A 25633-nucleotide genomic window follows, 5' to 3' on the forward strand; every position below is an offset into this window, starting at 1 on the left:
TAAGATGAATGTCAGTATAATTCTAACAGCTATGCTTTATTAAATGTTTATAATGTGTCAGGCATTATTCTAAATGCCTTATGCACATTGTCTCATGTATTCCTCAAAACAACTGTACAAAATAGGTATAAATCCAATTTTAAAAGTAAGAAAAGTCAGGACAAGAGAAAGAAATATGACTTGCTTTAAATTGTTTGTTATGAAGTGAAAAGGCTGGGATTTGTAACCAAGTAATCTAACTGTTCTTGGTAGACACCAAACAAAATAAAACAAAAATGATGATATTGAGACTTTTAAAAATATGCAAATGCCTCTAACAAAGTTTTTTTGAAAACTTTCTTTTAGTATACTAAAGTCGTATAAATTACTTGAAAAAAATGGTTGTTTTAGCAGAATTACTTTTTCTTTGGAAGACATATTGAGAATGAGTCAAACTGAAGAGGGTTTATTTATCTATTTATTTATTGGCTTTGGTCCAATAAAGAGTACAAGTAGCTGTAAATAGGGTTATGGTAACTTAAAAATATACGTTAAAAATATCCATCCTTTTTATTATTCTCCCCAAAAGCCAGCTGCTTCCAAACTTGATTTAATATTTTGCATGTTTTCTCTCCGCTGCTTGGTAAAAATATTTGCTTCTCCTTTCTGTAATCGACGTCTGACAGCTGATTTTTGCTGTTTCGTCAACTGACGTTTAACCTTCTGTTTCACCAATTCCTGGAAAGATTTCACATATTAGTATTATTGATAACCATTTTGATAAGGAGCACAAATTCACTAATATAAAGATGTACATTGCTAATACCTTATACATTTATATCTTTTAAAAGCATGAGTTTTTACAATTCCACAGTAGTATATAACCAGCAATAAAATAGTAGAAACTGTTACAAAGATTAAAAAAAACTAAAAAAACCCCTAAAACTAAAATTCCTGCTTGACATGGTGGCACATGTTATAATCCCAGTGACTCATGAGGCTAAAGCAGTTTGAGGCCAGCCTCCACAACTTAGTAAAACCCTCAGAAATTTAATGAGACCGTGTCTCTAAATAAAAAATAAAGATTTAAATGACTGTAGCTCAGTAGTAAAGAGTCCCTGGGTTCAATTCCCAGTGCCAAAAACAAAAATGAAAAATCAAATTCCTAACAGAAATATAGATTATATACCTAAAACTTATTATTATATATACCAGTAGCAACAATTATTTAAATACCACCAACAAATGAGAAAACTATGTTGCTTTCTACGTAAAAGTAGACATGGTTTTGTTTTGTTTTTCTGGTATTAGAGATTGAACCCACAGGTGCTTACTACTGATCCACATTCCTAGCCCCACTTTTTTTGTTTTATTGAGACAGGGTTTTGCTAAGTTGCTAAGGCTGGCTTTGAATTGGTGATCCTCCTGCTTCAGTCTCCCGAGTTGCTGGGATTACAGGCGAGTGCCAACACACCCGGCTAGAAATGGTTGGGAAATTATTTTTGAAAGCATTAACTGTTGACAATATATCCAAGAATGCCTTCACAATTTCAGTTGTTGGAATGACATATGGCAGCAGCTACTCATAGAAAAGTTTCTCTATAGTTGTTAGAATGTTTTCTCACAGTAAATGATTAAAAATCCAAAATTGTTTATTAAGATAGGCTGCATGTTCCATGACGTAAATAATGAAAAAGAAATCTGAAATACTTAGTCCACAATGACTTTTTCTTTTTCTGCAGCAGCAGAGCCTGCTGTTTACTAGTATATAACCTTGCACCATTCAACTTGTCTCCTAAAACAGAAGAAAAAATTGCAAAGATAGAAGCAAGGATCATATGCCTTACCAAGTAGCATTTATTAAAAAAAAAAATCTGCTAAGTTAAAAAGTTAAATAACAATGGGTTAGACAAGTAAAATGAGGCGAGATGAACTAGTTGGCTTACTGGACTGTTTCTTCAGTCTTAGGTATAATAAACTGTAAACCAGATAAGTTAAATGCAGTTTAGTTACAATCAATTAACAACAAGCTTTAAAGCTATCCTTTTGTTGTTGTTTAATGATTCTTCATAGAAGGAAAGGTATGAGACAAGAAAGAGAAAAAAGATAGGAAGAATCAGAGCCTAAACAAAAAAAAAGAGAGAGAGGTTTCTACAGAGTCTGATGGCTCCAAATGATGCAGCCTCTTAAACCCAGGAAGGTGGGAGACAAAATAACCTGCCATTCCAGAAGTTTCAAGACTAAAAGCAGAATTAGCTAAGTTTTAGGAGTATTCCCTTACCCCAGAAACTATGAATACCACTCTTTCCCAACTGGAGAAAAGAATCTGAAGCTCTTCTGCATATTCTTAACTACAATACTAATACTGTAAGCTTGAAGACAGAAACAATAATTTCAGAATCCTGAAGGAAAATTATTTCCTAATCACAGGCTAACAGGTAACCAAATTTCCAATCATGTTTGATAACAAAATAAAAATAGTCTTAGTAATAAAAGACCCAGAAAATATCATTCAAAAAAATCACCGGTACCTATATTGCCAAATAGAAACTAAAGAAAAAAATGGGACTAGAAAAGAAAGCATCCAGCAGAGAGAAGATGGAAAGTCACAGGAAGTCAGTAGATTATGTGCCGTGTTTAAATTCGAAAACCAGACAGAGGCCTACATAATATTTCCAAGTGGGGAAAAAAAAAACCTTTGTTCCTAATTATTCTGTTTGAATTTTCCCTTATTTATTTTGAAGAGATTTCCATGTGTCTCCTCTCAAATTCAGACTAACTTACAGATGATACAAAGTTATTTTTTCTTGATGTTAAGAAAACTCCACTTAAAAACTGTGTAAAAATACTTGTGTGTTATATTAGGGAGTATAAAAAAACTAATGAAAAATCATCTCCCTTCATTATTGTTAAAGCAAAAATATTGTTCTACTCGGTGGTAGCTATACATGTATTTATTACAAAGCAATTTCTCTTACTGTTTAATTATAATTTAATTTTGCTATATATTATTAAGAATAGGGTTTATAAATGGCCAAGAAATAGAAATCATAAAACTACTTTAAGGAAGAAAGATTTTATAATTAAATTTTAAGTCACACACACAAAATCTTTTACCTTTGTGCAGGTAACAAAACAACAAATATCAAGTTAATGGAGGTAACAAAGTTTGTTTTCTCCTGGTCCTTTAACAAAATGAAATGTTACCCCCAAAGAAAAGCGTGTGACAAAAATTTTAAGAAAATGTAGAATTAAGATAATAAGTTTGTTTCAAATGATCAGAAGAAATCTTTATTGATCAAGCTAGGTAGAAGAGATATTTTATCCCCTCCCAAGAAAGCAAATTTGTTTTTCATAATGTAACTTATAAAACTCAAGATGTAACAGTTATAGGCCTGACTCCACTCTAAACTCCATTCTAAATGTTCATGATGCTGGCTAGTAAGAGAGATGGTATAAGAATATCAGAGCAGTAAAAATAATGCTTAAAACACGCAAACACAATTTTAACCTGGCTTCTGACAATGTCAATGCCATCATCTTTCCATATGGAAGAAAGCATAAGTTAGAATTTAAAGATGTAGTATAAATTAAGAATCTTTTTTTCAAATTCAATAACTAATTAAAAATTATGCTTTAATTCTGAGAAATCAAAGAAAGAAGGGTAAATAAATCCCAATATTATAGAAAATACTAAAGCCAAGAGTGGACTGGCAGAATAATTATGAGAAATATCTGATAAAGTAGGTTGATGATATTTAAAAGGAAAACTTTTGAATATAATAGATGCTTCATAGATTTCAATTTTATGTTCAGAAAATAGATAAATTGCCAGACCATCATAAAGAGAATAGGGAACCAATAAGATTACTAGGACTTCACATTTTTAATGATGTTTCTGATATCAAGTAAAGGTTCCAGAGCTAAAAGTGTGCTATATTATAAATAGTAGTGTTATTTTTACCTTGTTTTTAATGGCTCTAATTGACTTTTGCAAATATCCCATATTATTCCTCACAGGACATGTATTTTAATTTATTGACAATATTTCTGAACTTGGAATAAGTTCAGAAAAAAGAAGTTATTTTCTTTTTTTAATAAATTTACTTATTTCCTAGCCTTTCCAACTGCTCATTTTATTTCTTCCTTTCTTAGTTTCTAAACTAATTTTATTCTTTTGCTCATTTAAAAAAAGTTATCATTAAAAACTGGCTTTGATAGTACTTAACGTAAATGGGAAAAAGCCAATAAATCAATTATGTACTTTTCATATACGAAAAAAAAAAACCTGACAAATTAGTATGTTGCTTTACTTTCTAATGTTACAAAAGAATCTTAGAACATTCAAACTACAATTTTCAAAACACTGCATAGTCTTTAAAGAAGGCTAGGAAATAAGATAGTATGCTATAGACTTAAACACTAGTTTTTGTTGATTACCAAAGGATTCAGACTTGGTTTTGATAGAAAACCAGGAGTGAGTATATCTCAGTTATCAGAAGAATTATGATACTTATAAATTCATATAATTCCTAAATGGCAAATAAGAGTCACATACAGCTTTATAATATTGATGTCAGAGTGTAGGACAGACACTATCTCCACAGACAATGAGAATGGCTTTGCTCTGTGGGATATAATTAGTTCTAAACTGACTCTTCCTTCTGATCAGCTCTGAAAAAGCTGGCAAGCAAAAGAATTCCTCAGTAGGAGCTAGAATATTTTTGTTCATTGTTCTGTCCAGTGTCCCTTTTGTAATTTCTTTGGATAATTGCTGCTAAATGTTCAAAGGATGTAACAAAAATCTGAGATTTCAAATTTTTTAAATTAACCCATTTTTCTCTTTGAAAATTCAAAAACAAACTAGCTAGTAAAGGAGATGCATCTTTATGCTTTATTCTCACTGCTATTAGTTGTTTCTCTAGATAACTGAACAAAGTTACATAACCTATCTTGGCCGCAATCTTACTCATTGTTAAAATGAAGTAACTAAACCACATGTGAATTTTGGACCTAAAATATCTATGACTTTATCCTTTAAGTTCAAGCTAATTTATATCACTTTTTTTCTGGAAAGCTTTGCACATTCCACTTAAAGTGAACACTATATCTTATATTACTATATTTATACCTGCTATAATTTTATAAAATGTGTGAAGTCCAAATGTCCAAAGGTGTCTTGAAATCCTCACAGTAACTGAGCTCATTAATATGTCCATAGTAGTGATCAAATCAACATTTGGTAAATGCTATGTGAATGCTTACCGGAGGAATTGTTGAACAGCTAACAATACTGCCTGCAGAAGTAACACTCAGAGTTCTTGTTCTTTTCTGATTAATATTTGTCATATTTTCTTCATCTCTAAAATAAAAAAACCACACAATTTCTTTAGTTAATTCTTATAATGTAACTAGTCATACTTGATTAATTTATATTACTTCTTACATAAAAATAAAGCTTAGACATAAAATACCTCAAGATCAATTACAGTTAGAATTTCTATGAAGGTAAAACTACCTAAAATTCAGCCCAACATATTAACAATTTTTCAACATTCTCATAGTCACTATTGAAAATCCAAAATGGCAGATTGTCAGTTATCAAAATTCATTGCTTCTCTTCATGTCTCTTTTCCTCCTCTTTCACTGCACTATACAAATCTTCCTCTCACAATCTAAATCTCTGCTTTACTTTTCCTTCCTTCCTTGTAGCAAACAATAGTAGATAGAATGGGGACAGAGATAGTAGTGCATGATTCTGCTCTGCTAAGGCAGAAAAAACTATAAGCATGGAGCTGGGCATGGTGATGCATGCTTAAAACCCAAGCAAATTGGGAAGCTGAAACAGGAAGATTACAAGTTCAAAGCCAGCATCAGCAACTTATGGAGGCCCTAAGAAATTCAGCAAGACCCTGTCTCAACATAAAAATAAACAATGGCTGGGGATGTAGCTCAGTGGTTAAGCACTCCTGGGTTCAATTCCTGATACCAAAAACAAACAAACAAACAAACAAACAATCCCCCCACCCCCCAAAAAACAAAACAACAACAACAAAAAAAACCTATAAGCATGGGAACTGTCTAACTTGTTTTTCACTTTGCATAAAAAACTCAGACAATATTAATGGGTGATATTTTTCAGCAACACCTATTTGGCTTCTATTGCAAATAATAAGTTTTGCCCAGCACGTGTTCAGAGTGAAAACAATTACTTCCATTCCCTGCTTAGAAAACTACTTAAAGCTATGTAGGTTTTTTTTTTTTTTTTTTAATTATCACTGTGATAGTTAATTTTATGTATAACTTCACTGCACCACGGGGTGCCAGATATTTGTTTGAACATTATGCAGGGTGTATCTAGTGAGACTGTTTTTGAATTGGTAGACAAAGTAAAGGAGATGGACCTCCCCCATGTAGCTAGGCCTCATACAATCCACTGAAGGTTTGGTTAGAACAAAAAGGCAGAATAAAGAGAAACTGCTTTCTTTGCCTGTCTCAGAGCTGGGACATTATTAGTCTTCTGCTTTTGACCTCAGACTGGAACCTACATTATTGACTCTCCTGGTTGTTAGGCCTTCAGATTTGGGTTAGTATTATATCACTAGATCTCCTGGGTCTCCAACAGATCCTGGGACTTCTCAGCCTATATTACCACATGAGTCAATTCCTTATACAGACTGTTTTCAATTATGATTTTACTTTTTTTTTTTTTTAACTTCACACCGAGCAAAAGAGGTATGTATTTACTAAAAACAATATTTTTAATTTTGACCTTTCCTCAGGCTAGTGATATAATATTTTACTTTCTCAAGGTACTGGACAATGACAGTGAAGTTGCAGCTACTAGTCAACCAAGGAATCATGAGGGTAAATAATACATACTCTACAGTGTACTGTGTTACGAAGCAATGATGTTCAACAGGTTAAGTGTATTAAATGCATTTTGACTTACAATATAATCTATTTACGAGTTTTATCAGAATGTAGCCCCATAGTAAGTTGAAGAGCATCTGTAATAAATCTATTAGTTTTTTCTATGGAGAACCCAGACCAACACATTCACTCAAAATTCTGAACCACTGATAAGCTGGACTTTTTTCCTTAAATGCTTATGCTTTAAATTTTAAGTTTATTATTTAAATGGCAATAGCCATGAGACTGAAGACACAGAGCTATGAGGAAAAGGAACAAAATTCTCAAGTTGTGCTTCATAAATAAAAGTATAAAGATAAAGGCAGCCTTGAGATGCAAGCCCAATCATTTAGTAAGTGTGGAGCTGATTTAATTTTGCTCTATTATTATTTTTAGATAAACAAAACCAGTATTTATTGAACTGTAGTTTGATTCTGAATATGCTTCCCAAATCTAGAGGAAAACAATACTATCATATAATTTTAACTAATATGAATAAAAAAGAAAGGGTTCAAAGTCCAAGAAAATTCACTGTAGTCATTTTATATTGAAAGCACATTTACTACACATTGCATATACTTACATGTTTTTATCTAGCTCAAACATACACATTATACATGTCACTATGAAAACAAAAGAACTCATCCATCTAAAATGCAATCAATTTATCAAGATACCTATATTAATTTGTTGAAAGTCATCAATTTGTACTTTAAGCCAGAATTATTTGAAATTTAGTGAACAGATTGCCTCAAATCAGGCTAAATGAAAAGGAAGGTATTTTGAAGTTTTACAACAAAAAGGTTATTTGGCTTTCATTTTACACATAATGATGGCAGACTACAACTGTCATACTATTTGGTTTCTCTTCAAAAACATTCATTTACCAGAAGAAGAAGAAAAAAAAAAGCATTGGTCTCAAGAAAAAAAAAAAAAAAAGCAATCAACAAAAATATATACCTGAAAGGCATGAAATCTTTGTTTAATGATGACAAAGCAATCAGATGAGGGCATTCATCTTCATACTCTTCAGAGCCAGCAGGAATTTCTTCTTGACCTGTCTGACCATCTTGCTTGATATCATTTTGGTTCTTCTCCTCAGAAAATTCAGTTTCTGACTTGTGTTCACATTCCCATCCATTTATTTCTTCCAAAGCTTGACTGAATTCAGTCATTTCAAGTGTGTGTGCCTCAGCACTCTCCTCTGACAAACTGTCTTTTTTTGTTTGTTCAGATTCTCCAGATAAGCTGCAACAGTAGCCACCTGATTCATCTTCAAAGTTCTGTTCCCTTTCAATTTCTGACCTACAATCCTCTGCTTTTTCTGATACTTCTTCATCAGAAAATGAGAAATCAGATCCCTCCCCAGTTTCAGTATTTTCATCATCTGGACCTACTGGATGTAGCAGTTCATCATCTGCCTGCATTTCCTTTGTGTAACCACTGGCAGAAACCTCAACATCAAGAGAATCCTCTCTCCTACGAAGAAAAAAAAGTGTCAAACACTGAAAGAGGGGGAAAAAAATGAGATGGATAAATATCAACTCCTCTAATAAGCTATGATTCAAGTGAGTTCAATAGTCTACAATATTTTTCCTTGCCTAAAATATAATACTTAAATTACTTAAGTACACAAAAAAGATACAGGTGTCACTTTAAGAATAAAATATAATAAGAGAAAAGCAACACATATTAATAACAAAGTTGTAAAGATTTCAGTTGGGGGACTGCTGTTGTAGCTCAGTGATAGAGTGCTTGCCTAGCACAGGTGAGGCACTGGATTTGACCCTTTGCACCATAATAAATAAATAAATAAATAGATAGATAGATGGATGGATGGATAGTTCAATTCTTTAAAAAACACAAAACCAAAAACTTCAGCTGGTATTTAACTTAGTAAATTAGCTTTCAAAAACAGCTAAAGATTTCTTTTAACTTATGTAAGGTATCCCAAATCAAGAATATCTTAAGTACACAAAACAAATGAGGAAACTTAGAGAGTATACATGATTATGTTTCAAGAGTGAATTAAAGACAGTTTGTACTCTGAATAAAGGAAAAAACAAAAATTTAAGAAAGTATTTTGTTAGATTTCTTATGAATAGGTTATTTACACAGCCTTCAAAATAGAATAAAGGTTCTTGAATTTGTAAGAAACTATATATCTATTCCATTTCAAAATTTAAGCAATGCCTTAATAGATCAAAGGCAGATGTTTTCAAATTTTTAAGTTCCATTGTTATACTGTAGGGCAATGAAATTCAAAAGCAAACACAAAGTGTCAAACATTACTATTTGACATCTTTTAAAGTATTAACCTTTAGAATTAAATAAATCAGATATTTAGTGAGCCCTAGCATTGCATTTTAAGCCATGTTGAGGACAAACCTGATATCACTAAAGGCAGGGTAAAGTTCACTTTCATAGCCAAAACGTTTCATGAAGAAATCTCTAATGCATTTAACATCTCTGTCGAAATACCTGCAAAAGCAAAAAATCACTTTTTTATATTGCCTCATCACTTGCCATTTTCCTAATTAGCCAATGTCAATAACATTAGTTATGATATTTGTGCTCCAAGCATAAAGGAGAAAAATGTTACATGAAAGAAATATAAATCAGTGACATTACATTTGAAAAAATGAAAATAGGAGGAACTCTTTAGAGATATAAGCTTGTCAATACAGTTCCTATGATTAGAAAAATCAGGGTTTTCTCACATTGTTACTTAATATGCAGTAAGATACATTGGGGGGTGGGGGACTGAGCATGAACTAATGAGTGAAGAAGACCATGGGTCTACAGGTTGGGAGGTTTCCACTTATCCTCTTTAGTCCCCGATCTGTCTGGTAATGTACCCATTAGCAATACCCACTAGAATCCCTTGCCAACTGGGAAAGCTAAAGATAAAAAAAGAGATTAATGATTCAAGGAAAAGTTTAGAGACTACTGAATTAAGTTTATATATCTTTGCTATCCATTAGCTAAACTATAGTAATACCCAAAGGGATAAATCACGCTGTAGCTTATAAATAATGATCTGAAGACATGTTAATCTGAACTGAGAGCAGTTTAGGTTGTTTTTTGGTCACCAGTATGCTGCAAAAATTGATTCACTTCTGTAGACAATTTCCAGATAATGCAGAATTAAGGACAGGATGACATGGAATTGACCATCTTCTTGGATCTTAACTATTTTTTAATTGATTTTATTTTTAAATGCATGACAGTGCAATGCATTACATTCTTATTACACATAGAAAACATAATTTTTCATATCTCTGTAATATAAGATATGTTCATACCAATTCATGTCTTCATACATGTACTTTGGATAATGATATCTATCACATTCCACCATCATTGCTAACCTCCTGCCCCTTCCTTTTCCCTCCCACCCCTCTGCCTATTCGTCTATTCCATGCTCCACCTCCGTACCCATTATGGGTCAGTTGCCTTATATCAGAGAAAACATTTGGCATTTGTTTGGGATTGGCTAATTTTACTTAGCATTATATTCTCCAACTCCATCCATTTACTTGCAAATGCTATGATTTTATTCTCTTTCATTACTGAGTAGTATTCCATTGCGTATATATGCCACATTTTTTTTTTTTTTTAACCATTCATCTACTAAGGGGCATCTAGGTTGGTTCCACAGTTGAGCTATTGTGAATTGTGCTGCTATAAACAATGATGTGGCTGTGTCCCTATAGTATGCTGTTTTTAAGTCCTTTGGGTATAGACCCAAAGAAGTCAAATGGTGGTTCCATTCCCAATTTTCCAAGGATTTTCCATACTGCTTTCCATTTTGGTTGCACCAATTTGCAGTCCCACCAGCAGAATATGAGTGTGCCTTTTCCCCCATATCCTCGCCAACATTCATTGTTGTTTGTCTTCATAGCTGCCATTCTGACTGGACTGAGATGATATCTTAGAGTAGTTTTGATTTGCATTTCTCTAATTGTGAGAGATGATGAACATTTTTTCATATATTTGTTAACTGATATACAATCAGTTATATCTCCTTCTGAGAAGTGTCTGTTCATGTCCTTGGTCCATTTACTGAATGGGTTATTTGGTTTTTTGGTGCTTAGCTTTTTGAGTTCTTTATATACCCTAGAGATTAGTGCTCTATCTGATGTGTGAGGGGTAAAAATTGGCTCCCAAGATGTAGGCTCTCAATTCACCTCATACATCGTTTCTTTTGCTGAGAAGAAACTTTTTAGTTTGAGTCCATCCCATTTATTGATTCTTGGTTTTAATTCTTGTGCTATAGAAGCCTTATTAAGGAAAATGGAACCTAATCCCACATGATGAAGATTAGGGCCTACTCATTCTTCTATTAGACACCAGGGATGCCCTCTTTTACCACTTCTATTGAACATAGTTCTTGAAACACTGGCCAGAGCAATTAGACAGATGAAAGAAATTAAAGGGATACACATAAGAAAAGAACAACTTCAATCAGCACTATTTGCTGACGAAATGATTCTATACCTAGAAGACCCAGAAAACTTCTAGAACTAGTAAATGAATTGAGCAAAGTAACAGGATATAAAGTCAACACCCATAAGTCAAAGGCATTTCTGTATATCAGTGACAAATCCTCTGAAAGGGAAACGAGGAAAACTACCCAATTTACAATAGCCTCAAAAAACAAACAAACAAACCAAAACAACAATAACAAAAAAACTTGGGAATCAATGAAAGAGGTGAAAGATCTATATAATGAAAACTACAGAACCCTAAAGAAATCAAAGACCTCAGAAGATGGAAAGATCTACCTTGCTCTTGGATAGGCAGAATTAATATTATCAAAATGACCATACTACCAAAAGCACTATCATATTTAATGCCATTCTGATCAAAATCCCAATGGCATTCCTCATAGAAAGAGAGAAAGCAATCATGAAATTCATCTGGAAAAATAAAAGACCCAGAATAGCTAAAGCAATCCTTAGCAGGAAGAGCAAAGCAGGTGGCATCACTATACCAGACATTTAAACTATACTACAGAGCAATAGTAACAAAAACAGCATGGTACTGGCACCAAAACAGACTGGTAGACCAAAGATACAGAATAGAGGACACAGAGACTAACCCACAACATTACAATTATCTTCTGTTAGACAAAGGAGCCAAAAACATGCATTGGAGAAAAGATAGCCTCTCCAACAAATGGTGCTGGGAAAACTGGAAATCCATATGCAACAAAATGAAATTAAACCCCTCTTTCTCACCATGCACTAAACTCAAAGTGGATCAAGGACCTAGGAATTAACTAAGTTATTTTTAGAACAATGAAGTCTCGGAGTAGGAAGACAATGCCACCATTACTTGCTGTCAGGGTATCCTAGGTAAAACCTTAATAAATTTTTAAGTTATCATTTTATACATGTTCACATTTTACCCAATAGACAATAACTTTTTCAAAAGCAGAAACTGGATTTATTTATACTGAAATCTCTAGTACTTAGCACAAGTCCTTTGCCCCAGTATTCTTCCATAAAAATTTGAATTAAATCACAATGTCTCCCTAAAAAATAATGCAGCTTAAACTTAGAACATAGTCATCAATTCCTTCTCTAAATGGTGGTTCCCACATGTTCCTTTATTGTATAACTATATGCTATTCCATATAATAAAAATGGTTTAGTTAATAACCAGAGTACTGACCATCCAAATGTAAGCCATTAATCTTCTAGTATTGTTTTCTTGGAAATATTTTTTAAATGATACTTCTTCCTCTACCATATGTATAGACATTTTCTAATGGAAACCAGGAGGAAGATAAGCTTCACTTAATGTAAACTGCTTCAAGCTCAAACTTTGCAAAAAATGAATATACCCTACTACATAAGTGGTACCAGCAATTACTTTATGAAAAAGATGTTTCTCATAAAACTTGGAACAGAAGAGAAAAAACACACTTAACCTTAATTAGATTACACTGAACTGCATCATGAAATACATGTAAATAAAGGAAAAGGTCATATTTCACAACTTGGCTGGCTTTAGATGGTTAGGTAATATAAAGAATATGATTATTGCAGCATTTAAATTGATTCTGCCTTGTGCCAGGGAAGAAATATTATATGAATTCCAACAAAAGCTAAAAATGACATAAGAGATAATTATTATTGGTCTGGTAATTGAGTCCAGTTCAAAACTACAACTTTTACTTAGGGCTGTCCAACATTATTGAGTTATGTTTGGTGAAGTTCTCTTGAAGCTAACCACAGAAGAGAGAAAAGGGGAAAGTTAAAAAAGTTATGTGGTGGTTCTAGGGTTCCCCCCTTCATGTATGTCTCTATTTCTTCTGAGTAGTCTTTTATGTTTAAAAAACTGTTCCTAAAAAGTCTGTTTGAACAAAAGTTTTCATGGCTAAGAAAATCTAACTTGAATATCCGTCAAATTACAATTACTTCATTGTAGTTTATATACATAAAAGCCTCAATTTCTTTAGCTTTCCAATATGTACATAAGTTTTAAGAATAGGATTTAAAAACTGGATCAAAGCACATTTTTCCCCTTCAAAATACTAAGAAATAAAAAGAGATTATCTTATGGGGAAAATTCTAGTAGTTGAATAACCTTCAATAAATAGGAATCTATTTATCTTTCTAATGTTTGTTATCTTTTTTGTATCAATATAACCAGCCATTTCAAACCAGTTATTGACCTAAATGATAGTGTTCCAAAATTGGAAAATTATACATAAAAAATAATTTCATTCATGCACAAACACATCCTTCTGTATAATCAATTTCAGAATATACCATTCAGCATTGGGATGAGAAGTTGATACCATTTGTGGAAAATCAATCATGGTAATATGGTCATCTTTATCCAATATGAGATTGAATTCATTGAAATCTCCATGAATCAGCCCATGATTTGCAAGTTTCACAATTAATTCCATAGCTTCATCATATACTGATGCAGGATCTTCAACATGGTGTATCTGACATCTGAAGTAACAATAACAGGTTATTTGTATACATTCATGATTGTAATGAAATTAATTATTAAAGTGTGTGTACATATATATTATTTCCATTCCCTATCTTCCTAGTTTTTAAGATTATCTGATCATTCCAAGATCAGGTACAATATGTTCCAGCTATTAAAACAAAAAGCCACAGCCTACTTCAATTCCATATGCTCTTTCCATGACAACCTCCTTTCTTTGGACATTCCTTAGAGCCAAATTCTTTTTACATGAGACTTTTTCAATTCCTTTTTCCCCCCTTCCTTTTTAGTGTCCAGGGCCACTTACCACTGAGCCATATCATCAGCCCTTCTTTTACATTTTTATTTAGAGACAGGGTCTGACCAAGTTGCTTAGGGCCTTGCTAAGTTGCTGAGGCTGGCTTTGAACTTGATATTCTCCTGCCTCAACCTCCTAGCTGCTGGGATTATAGGTGTGCACCACTGTCCCCGGCTTTCCTCCCACTTTCTAATGAACCCACTTCAAACAAACAAGCATCTACTTCATTCCAATAAGTAGCTCTTATCAAAATTTCAGTGTCCAAATTCTTAGTTCAAGTTCCTAGTTGTCATCATTTCTAATTAGTCAACTTCTTTCTCCTCCTTGAAATACTTTTTTTTTTTTTTTTACTTGGGGCACCATGATATTCAGGTTTTCCTCATTAATCAGTACTCAGGCCAAAAAACTTGCTGTAATCATTGACTCCTTGCTTCCTTCACATCCAAATTCAACCTGAAACAAGTCATGTTGGTTCTCCCTGCAAAACATATACAGAATCTGACCACTTTTAATCACTTTCATGATTATCACTAAGCAGAGCTACTATCACTTCTTGCCTAGATTATAAGTCTTCTAATTTATTTTTCTAATATGTTTTTGTGTTTTGTTAAGTATACTTTTAATACAGAGTAGCCAGAGTGATCACATTTCTTCTCTGCTCAAAATACTGCAATGGCATCCTATCTAAATAAAAATTAAAAATCCCTTACAAGGGTCTACAAATCCTAAGTTAACTAGCCGCTTGCTCACCTATCTGATGTTACTCCTTAAAATGCTCCCACCTCTCTTAGTTACTTGCCTCTGTTGCACTGCCCTGTTCTCACTCCAGGCATGGCTGCAAACATGTCTATAACAGTCTTAGATAAATGCATGATATCCTCTCCAAGTTTCTGGACCCAGGTTTCACCTTATTAATGAGACTCTTCCTGATGGGCCTATGTAAGATAGCAATCCTTTATTCCCACCTTAGTATTTCTATTCCTTTTATCCTTCTTATTTTTATCCACAGTTTACTGATATGCCCCATATATATTTCCTTGTTTAGTTACTTATTGTATGTATTCTTCCATCAGAATATAAGTTCCACAAAGGCAGGAATTTTATTTTGTTCATGGCTGAGTTATAAGTACCTGTCACATAACAGACTCAAAAAATACTGAATGAATCAGAGATTACAAAACCAAAATGTCAGAATGAAATTGAGTTTTCAACTTGTCTTAGAGTCTACTCCTTCAAGTCAATTTCTAATTTCCCAAAAGCAGTATTTCACTAATTAAAAAAATAACTGAACTTTGAACTCATTTATTAGGACCTATGATTTCAAGAATGATGAATACTTACAGAGGATAACCATTTATGAGTTCCATGACCACTGCATGGCGATTATAATCAATTGGTTTTGGAACTGGAAATTTCCTCTCATATAATGCCTAAAACATAGCAAACAAATAAATTAATGAAGAGGTCTTTTTGTATTAGCTTTTCCTCTAAAAATCAATGTTTACTAAATATCATGCACTGTGCTAGGGTTATAAAAATGATAGTAAAAACTTTGCTCTCAAGAAGCTCATGGTCTATTAAGACATTTCCCTATTTTGTCTCTACTATTTGTCAACATGTGCTTAAAATATTTCAATGAAAACAAATTGTGATATAGGACATGCTCTGTCATCTAGCTTATTAGGAAATAATGCATTCTAAAGGTCAGGCATCTTGGTTTACAGATCACTAAACTTTTTTTTTCCAGAGCACAATATGCAAAAAAAATCTATTTATATATGTAACAAATATGTAGACTGTAGTCATCTGAATCAAATGTTACTCCAAATCATTCACACATCTATTTTCCCCTATGCATAATTTCTTCTATCAAAGTCCTGTTACTTCTTTCAAAATACATCTGTGCTCTCTGGCATTTAAAAGGGAACATTTCTAAGCAAATCTTTGTCATTTATGCCAGATTACTCTGCTAGAATTCTCTCTCTTGCCACCGAACCTAACTCATTCTATGAATCAACACCAAATCAAGATGCTTACACCAATGCTCCATTTTAAAAAATCTTCAATGGACATATAAATATTGACTTCAGTTTGAACACCTTTTTCTGGTTTTCAAATACTCTTTAATCCATTGTCTTCTCATAGTCAAATCATATCTAAGTTTTATGAATCTAACTCCTAATCACTTCATGAGAACACTTTCATCAATTATTCTATTCTACCAAATTTTCTCTAAATTTATCATATGATTTGTTTTTAAAAATGTGTTCTTCATTTTCTGTGTGTTACAGTACCAACTTTAACACACCACAGACTATACTAGTTATTCCCTTTAGTATCCACTCTGTTACCCCACCCCGACACCAGTACTTAATTTTGAAAGATTGTCTATTCTACCTCCCACCTTTGATAGACAGGATTTAAATTACTTCCAACTCACTAGAGACTTCTGCTTGTTTTTAAAGTTATTTTCCAAATGCAGATCATTTTGAACACGCTTTGGCAGTTTAACAGAAATGATAACCTTAAGGAACATCAATATTTGCACAGAACTTGTGATTTAGTGTAACTCTCAACCTATAGCTTAATCTTTATGTCTTATTCTTTCCCTTTTAGGAAAATACTAGTGCATTTAAGGAGTGTTATTTATATTATGTGCAAACAAGTTCCACTTCTGTACCTTTAATTAAAAAATAAAATAAAATAAATAAATACTCTGAAAAAACACTAATACAGTTTTGGGAAAATGTCTCAATTCCTACCAAACTGCTTACTTACAGAATGAATATCATAGCATACAAATTATCATGTATGTTATCAGTCACTTATTTACACTACCTTAAGAACTCTCCCATGATTGCTAGAAACTTAAGCACATAAATTAAAACAACCTACTCAAAGAACAAACTGAATCTCCAAATAACTGCACACTAAAGCAATTTTCAATAATTCAATTTTTTTGTATTGTTGGAGATCAAATTCAACAATAATTCAATATTTTTTAAAACACAAAGATAAATCATAACAAACTCTATTGAAAAAAATAATAAAACCCATCTCATTTTCTGTTTAGTTATTGAAGATATTTGAGTATTATTAAGGATATTTAATGAATATGCTGAGCTTTTGAAAGTGAAAGATTAAAAATTAAAGATTTTGTAAACATCCTTTTTTATGTTAAAAAAATACTAGTTAACTTGGTTTTGGTTTCAATGGTAATTATCTGATGTTTTCAATTAAAAACAGATAAATATATAGATAGCTATATGTTGAACAAATATTAAACACATACAAATTTGCATTAACAACAATTAAAAGTACCTTTACTAGGAGGAAATCACTAGAAAAATAACAAGCAACAAAGTTAGAAGTGACTTTCTATAGAAATGGAGTTTGAGGTTAATGAAATGGTTACCATTAAGGTCTTTATATTATTTGGTTAAAAAATATAAAATCATTTAGAAATTACCTTCATGTAGGCAAATTCTTTCATGGCAGAGAGACGAGATAAATACAGCCAAGAAACATTATGCCTGTGTTTATGGTAATCCCGCTTGTTTTTCAGATTTCGAAAAGAGGTTCTTCCTAGTCTGTGAAGCTTTAATGCAAACTGCTGTCCTTCTTCATTTGCAACAATGTAAATATCTAGACCCAGATTTAAAAATAATATCTTATTACTTTTATTGCAATAAGATAAAATAATTCTAACTTTACCTGACTTTATTTGTATGTCATCTTTCCCCTTAGTAGTAACTTATCTATTTACATCTATCACTTGTCACTAAGTAGTAACTTATTTGACAAAACTTTTCATGACCATGCATTCACCATTTTACTATATAATACAAAATGACAAGCCAACACATATTCATATCTACTACAAAAGAAAGCAGAGATGCAATGTATTAAAGGTGATTGTTTTCAAAGATGCTCAGTGCCCACATCTACCCTATGTCAGAACAATCAATGTAGTGGGGAAACATTTAATTGTTCCTTAAATGTCCCCTTGTAGAAGTTACTTAATATCTTCCCTTTCAAAAATATAAACTTCAATTCTTCAATTGTGTGAGAATACAATCCTATAATAAGTAAAGACCTAATAGTTTTATCAACTATCAAACAACTTGCTATATGCAATGTCGACATTTAGAGCATGTTCTAATTATTCATGAGGTAATTTAACTTATTTCTGTTAAGAAATAGGCTCTGTTATACACTGTTGAATAGAGTATAAATTGGTACAAGCTTTTTGGAGGAAAATTTGATAATACACAAATTTAAATGCCTATTAATTTTCAATGCCTTTTGCCCTGTTATGGACTGAGTTGTGTACTCTCCAAAATTCCTTTGTTGAAATCATAACCTCCAATGTAACTATCTGGGCAGAGGGCATTTAAAGAGATAATTAAAGTTAAATGAAGTCATAAGAGTGAGGTCCTCATCTATTAGAACTGGTGACCGTATCAGAAGAGGATGAGATGTAAAGGACAGAACAAAAGCCATGAGAAGACACAGCAAGAAGGCTTGTATCCGCAAGCTACCTTGAGGTTTTAGGAGAAACCAAACACTGATCTTAGACTTCTAGCCTTCAAAACTGTGAGAAAATAAATTCCCATTTAAGCTACCTATTGTATTTAGCTATAGAAGAAGCCCTAGCAAGCTAATACATGCCCTGATAATTCAATTTCAAGAATATATTTACAAATTTATTTGTATATACATATAGAGGCATCTATATAAGGGTGTTAATCATATTACTACTCACAAAAATGAAAGTAACTTAAATCAATATGTGAAATAATACTGTTTGCTGTCACTTGTGATTAAAATTAGTATGTGAATGTATATACATATTATTTTTAATACATATAATATACTAGTATTTACACAGAACATTTCTAGAGGGTTAACTAAGTGTGTTAGCTTCAGGATGTAATAATAGGAGACAAAGACTTGAGTTAGGAGTAAGATTAGTTTTTATTGTATTCTCTTTTGTACATTCATTATTTTGCCAAGCAATAAATTTCTTAAAAATCAAAAAATGAACACTTTTTAAGAGTTAATGGGAAGCCTACCCCAAAGTTTATCTATCTATCAATTTATTTATTTATTTTTTTGCGGTGCTGGGGATTGAACCCAGGGCCTTGTGCATGCTAGGTAAGTGTTCTAACACTGAGCCACATTCCCCAGCCTCCAAAGTATTTCATTACTTCTGTTTATATATTACACACACAGACTGTATTTAGTAATCTTATATCACTTTTAAATATATACCATAATCTAGATATAGAGAGGACATACAAATCATATGAACCTTCTTTGGTGGAGATTTCCTAATAATTCCTTTACTTCTAATTTTTGTTTTCTTTAAATTTTGGTACCAGGGATTGAATCCAGAGGTGCGTAACCACTAACCAACATCTCCAGCCTTTTTTAATATTTTATTTAGAGAGAGGGTCTTGCTGAGTTGTTTAAAGCCTCATTATGTTGCCGAGTCTGGCTTTGAACTCATGATCCTCCTGCCTCAGCCTCCCAAGCGGCTGGGATTTAAAGCGTGTGCCACTGCATCTGGCTCGATCCAAGTTTAATTCTGCTCCCACAATTTAGACAAATAATGGAACTAGAATAAACTACATAGGGTAAAATAATGGTAATAAGAGGGTATGCTATAAAAAAAATCATCTTTTTATTCCCGTCTTCCACATACAAAATAAATAAACACACAAGTATTTGTTCAATGCTATCTTAGAATGCTTTTTTTTTTGCCTGCATTTTACACATACTCATCGTTCCTTTAATGGTCAGAATTTTGCGATGGAAAAATAAGTTTATGGTTTCAGATATTAATTGTCTTCTACTACATCTATGTGGTACATATTTTTAACTGATGTAAATGTACAATTTATCAAATACAAAATAAGAGCAAATAAAATATGTGCCAAAGATTTGAGTCATTAGAGAAAAATTAATTCTTCAAATGACTTTTCAGAGAAAGACCTATGGAAATAACAATAACTAAACCAAACTAAGGATGTTTCTAATCTGCACTGCTCCTAACCAACTTTACAATTTACTATTTTGTTGGAAAATATGGAAACATGAAAAAGAAATGTTTCTCAAGGGAAAATATAGACTAAAGACAAAAAAAAGCTGTTATCAGTACAATTAGCACTTACCTGATTCTTTGCCAACACCCATCTGGTTTCCAACAGACTCAACTACCTGTCTGGAGGAAAGTGTTTTCAAAGCTAGATAATCATAGCCTGCATTTGTCAATCGATAGCCCTGGACAGCTAGACAAAAAATCAAATGAGAAAGATTATATTTTAGTTGTATTATATTAATAAGTCACATCAGTTCAAGTCTTAAGAAGAAACTTAAAGTTAGGAAGCTTTAGTTGGAATAAGATAAACTATATAGATTTATAAGTTTAAATTTTTTTCTGTAATTTTCATTTTTTCTCTACTGTGCAGTTACTCAAAGTGTGCCCCATATACAGACAACAGTCTGTAAGCATCTATAAAAAGATAAATGTTTTAAGCTCAGAAATTTTTATGTTGATTTGACCAATAATTTGTACTTTTGTATACACCTGTTATCTGCCTTATTACAGGTTAAAAAAAAAAAAAATCCTTCACCAAACAAGTTTGAGAACTAATGCTCTGGAGTCCTGTGGCAGAATGAATTCACAAAAATGGTAACAATAATATCTCTATTCTACTTGCTCTTCTGCAGTATAATTTTGCTACTCCTTTGTCTACTTCCTTTGATCTGCACAGTTCTGTGACTATTTCTGACCAACAGAATATGTCACAAAAGAATGATCAGTTCTTGGTCTAGTGCTTTACTTGTCTGGCAATTCTCATTTCTTGCCTTTCAAACACCTGCTCTGGGGGAACCAATTATTGGAAAATTCACAAATGTTGCCTCAAAATACTTACTTTTGGTACGCTCCCAAGCTATGAGTTTATGTTTCACTAATTCTCTTAAAACTTTATTACAGCCACCATGTTTCAGGCTGGCTATAGAAGCAATCAAACTGCAGGGAACTATTTCATGGTTCTTCATACCCATTTCAACCTGAAATTAAAGGAAATGTTATGAAATTATAATCATCACCAAGTCTTGAATATCAAAACCTTGCTAAGAAATTAACTTCTTGAAATTCTCCTGACCACACAGTTCTCCAGCTACAGTTAGGTGTCACATAGTTTAATAATAAGCATACATTCTGAGAAATGTCTGATTAGGCAATTTTCTCCTTGTGCAAACATGATAGAACATACTTTCACAAAGACAGTTTTGATGTCAATAGGTGATATAATCTTATGGGATAGCATACAAGTGGTCTATGGTTGACTGAATGTTGTCATGTATCACATAACTGTAATTCTACATTATTATTCTCTTTTCTTAATATTTTCAATTACAACTTGACATACACAGTAATCACTGATATTCACTTTTACTGTACTTTGCTTTATGGACAGGAATTGTGAGTGCTGGACAAAGTTAATGACACATGGCAAATACCAAAATACTTGTAGTAGTATAGCATAAGATGTAGGCATTGTATTAGGCAACATAGAGAATAAAAGGAATATAAAAGTACTATTTACCCCTGGAGACTCAAAAGAAGTAGCTTGGGGCAGACTGAGAATAGTTCTAGCTGAGGGATCACTTTTAAGGAAGGAATACTTGAAATTGACTTTGAGGGCATAAGAGAAAGCAGACAGCAGGATAGCAGAAATAAACAAAGCTTGTACAATGAATTGTAGAGTTCATGCAAATAAGGCTAGAAAATGCTAAAATACAGAGGGCCCTGAAATGTAGACCAAGAAAAGAGAGGAAGAGGAGGAAGAGAAGGAGGTGGGGGGGAGGGGAGGAGGAGGAGAAAAGAACAGAACATATATACGCATACACACAAACATATATGTAATATGTGCATTATAATTACACATAATAGTGGGGCTCATTTTGACATATTCATAAAAGCATATAATAATTTTCTCCATTCAATTCCCAGTAATTCTATTTCCCTCCCCCACTCGCTTTCCTCTATTGGTCTTCTATTAATTCTTCAGAGCAGTATAGTTACATAAACAATTGGGATGCATTGTGATATACTCATACATGCATATAGCATAATATAATTAACTTTCCTTTTCTCTCCCCTCCTCCCTCTTCCTGTCCCCACTTTCTACTCTACTATCTCCTATTTTCACAAATTCCCCACCCCCAGCTTTTTTTCATTCCTTCTTTTGTCTCTAGCTTCCTCATATGAGAGAAAACATTTTACCCTAGAGTTTTATATTTTATACTGAGGAAAGCAGGAAACTCTTGAAAATGGTTAGGTGCAGGAAATACATGAACAGTTATTTTGGGGACCTTAATTAGCAGGGATATGCAAGTAGTTTAGAGGGCAAAAACTGGAGGAAGTAGACTGGAGAATTAAGATAGCTTTCCAGCTCAGAGGAAATAGCAACCAGAACAGGTTAAATGGCAGTGATAATGAAAGGAAGAAATGGAAGACCTTTAGGAAATAGTATGGCATTATGGCATAGCTTGGCAAATGGATGAGAAGGTAAAAGGAATGAAGAATCGAAGTTGGAAATGAAGACAGAGAAAGCTTTAAAATAGATATATTTTTGGTGGAGTTAAAGAAAGGAGGAAGACAGTTGATGAAACTGCCTTGAACAGTCAAATGAAGATGTTTAAAGGAAAACTAAGGGTCTATTCTTAGGAATGAAGTCTTAAATTGAGGGAAATATTACTTAAATTCGCCAGAGATGAAAAATGAACCTGTGAGGTGGATGCAATCACCAGCAAGATATAAATGGATAAAAAAGGAGGACTATGGGACAGAATTTGGGGGAAAATTTATACTGAAAGTTAAGGTGAGTTAAACAATCATAATTGATACAGAAGGAACCAAAGACATTAAGGGGAAGGGGAGGTCAAGGAAAGGTAACAACACTGATAAGATTCAACTGAGATTGAGATGTTACCTTAATGACTAGGTCTCTTTGGTGAGATTAAAAAAATAATTTAAATACTGCAGACCTAAATAAATCTGGCATAATTTCAGTAACCCACAAAAAGTCATACTTAAACTTTACTCTTTTCCCATGCTTTGTCCCTGCTGCTGCTAGCATCCAACACTCTTTCTTTGACTCCCTTATTTCTGTCAGAGGCACTGAGAAATGAGTATGTGTTCTGAAGAAGCAGAAAGAAGGTATCTTTCAGAGGTGACAGTAGGTATTTAAAGAAAGCCCAGAGGAATTGAAGAATCTACATGAGAAAGGAAGGTGCCTCCCAACTTTCATACTGATCTTGCATTGGATAGTCTAATCCTTAAGTATTGCTTATTTAAGACTAATTTCAAAAACCCAAAACATGAAGCCTTAAAATAATACAAGAATCAGTGAGTCACATCACATTCTAATACATAATTACAACAATATAGAACCCCTTATCATGGTGCTTATTCCTTACCAAAAGATAATGGATCTTAAATCAATACACTAATTTATTCTGCAAATGCCGAGATCTATGTATTGATCTTTGTGTCATAAGACTAATAATAAAATCACATTTTATCACTCTGATTAAAAAACATTCAGTGGCTTCTGCCACACTACTCTGTTCAATGCCTACCAAAGGCCGAATTTGAACAAAAACCCTTATAGACGTCGGTTACAGATTCTTGTATTCAAGTTGTCTTTCCTGAAAACATTTCAGATTGTACTTGCCCCCAGCTTCCACCAGCTGCATTTTGTTATCCTTTGTCATCTTCATAGTATTTATTATCTGATGTTATCTAGCTTATTTATTCATTTACTTGATGATGAAGAGTATATCCTTCCGTTCTTGTCTGTTTTGTACCCTAAAATTGCTACTAAAAACTTGACAAATGTTTTCTGAATTAACTATAAGGAACGCTTTGTGACTGAGTCTGTGAGTGGGAAAGACAATGCTCTAAGTCTAACGAATCCTTTCAGGAGAGGACTTAAACCTTTCTCAGCTGGGTCGGATGCCAACAATCAGAAAAGTTTCCCAAGCCAGAGATGCAAGCGTCTCGAGCTCAAGAAGGGGACAGGAAAGAAAAAATTAGAAGAGGGGGGCTTCTGCTCTATTTAGCGAAAGATAAGCACCTTAAGAAAAGCAGGCGAGTGCGTTACTGCTTTAGCCACATCCCCAGCCCAAGAAAAGCTTTTTTAAAAGTCCGACTCCATGGTACTCTGTTCCCCCTACCCAGTCTCTGCTAAGTCCCAGGGACCCGAGGGAGCCCACTCAGTTCCCAACAAACCTAAAGAAACAGGAAGAAGGAAGCATGTTGTGGAGAGACAAGGGAGAAGGTGAAAGGCGTTTCTTACCGCGGTCAAGACCCTGAAGTCATCCCGGCTCATGTAACGCAACTTAGCCACATTCACCTTCCCCATGGCTGCAAGCCCCAGAAACCTCTCCCAAGACAGCCGGACCGCGCAAAGCTGCTGGGTAATCTCGCGTGAGTTGTAGCCACCGCCGTGCGCATGCGCCGCGTCACTACAGGTCCTGTTACTAGATAAAAATGATATTTTCACTTGCATGGGAAAACGAACCATCTTCTATGTCTTATGAAGCCCAACATATGGAACATAGAAAATTCTATCTTTAAGTGACTCTGTCATGTGACTCAGTTGTCAGACTGTAAATGTTCTCTAAAATATACCGTTTTATTTTTTATATCTGTCAAGACTTGATGCGCAGGCTCAGAGAGTAAGTCTGGTAACAGAGAGAGGAGCAATTTTTGTCCCCAAATTGCAACTTCTACTTTTTGTAAAATGACTTTTGACAGTGGAAGCCGGGGAAAAGACCCTGATCTAGATTCTAGGCATCCAAAGTAGATAATGATAAAAACGACAGTAGTTACGCAGTCCCTCCATTCCTAACCACGCCTGCTCTAGGCACGTGAAGATAAGGTTAAAGAGAGCTCGGTGGCACTTGATCAGTACCTGGCTTTGGTTGACGCTAGAGGATTCGGAGTCACTGAGATTGTTTGGGCGGGGTTAAGTAACACGTGGAAGCCTGGCTCCTTTGCGTTATTCTGCATCCGTTTACAGAAAAAAAGTGGTATGCATTTAGTCCTTTTCAGGTGGACCTGTGCTGGTAGCACTTTCAAGGTCCGGGAGCGATTTAAGGTCTTTAGGAGAGCTACCCACCCTGGGTCTGCAACTCCTCTCCATCCGGTTTAGGACTGTAAACATCTTGCACCCACGCGAATGTTTACTCTACCATAACGTCGCCACAACAGCAGCAACTGGATAACAATAAAGCTTGAATGATACTATTTGCATTTGTGTTTTGTTTCACGAACTACACTTTAAACATTTAACAAGCACATATTTTGGTACCTAAAGTGTGAGTGCTATATATTGTCATACAGGATTGTGGTCCACTTCAGCCTTGACCTCATTTCTAGTTACTGAT

The 25633-nt window shown here is 33.6% G+C and overlaps 1 protein-coding gene across 1 annotated transcript; it reads right to left on the reverse strand.

Moving 5' to 3' along the window:
- Positions 1-449: 449 nt before the first annotated feature.
- Riok2 (RIO kinase 2) lies at positions 450-24648 on the reverse strand. The gene is made up of 10 exons (XM_026385894.2): positions 24541-24648; positions 21106-21244; positions 20341-20457; positions 17634-17809; positions 15506-15594; positions 13674-13865; positions 9280-9372; positions 7852-8370; positions 5245-5341; positions 450-717 (listed from the first exon to the last, which is right to left on the reverse strand). The coding sequence occupies exons 1-10, from the start codon at positions 24604-24606 to the stop codon at positions 553-555; spliced, it is 1653 nt and encodes a 550-aa protein (XP_026241679.2). The 5' UTR covers positions 24607-24648; the 3' UTR covers positions 450-552.
- Between the last annotated feature and the right edge of the window lie 985 nt (positions 24649-25633).

This window comes from Urocitellus parryii, chromosome 1 (assembly GCF_045843805.1).
Source record: "Urocitellus parryii isolate mUroPar1 chromosome 1, mUroPar1.hap1, whole genome shotgun sequence".
Taxonomy (NCBI): domain Eukaryota; kingdom Metazoa; phylum Chordata; class Mammalia; order Rodentia; family Sciuridae; genus Urocitellus; species Urocitellus parryii.

Bases quoted from the DNA above. Each gene is read 5' to 3' on its own strand.
- Riok2 (XM_026385894.2), bottom strand. From the start codon at position 24,606: ATGGGGAAGGTGAATGTGGCTAAGTTGCGTTACATGAGCCGGGATGAC. The intron at 15,595-17,633 runs GTAATTTCTAAA...GCTATGTTTTAG, and splicing joins AAGAATTTGCCTACATGAAG to GCATTATATGAGAGGAAATT. The intron at 13,866-15,505 runs GTAAGTATTCAT...TTGTTACTTCAG, and splicing joins CTCATAAATGGTTATCCTCT to ATGTCAGATACACCATGTTG.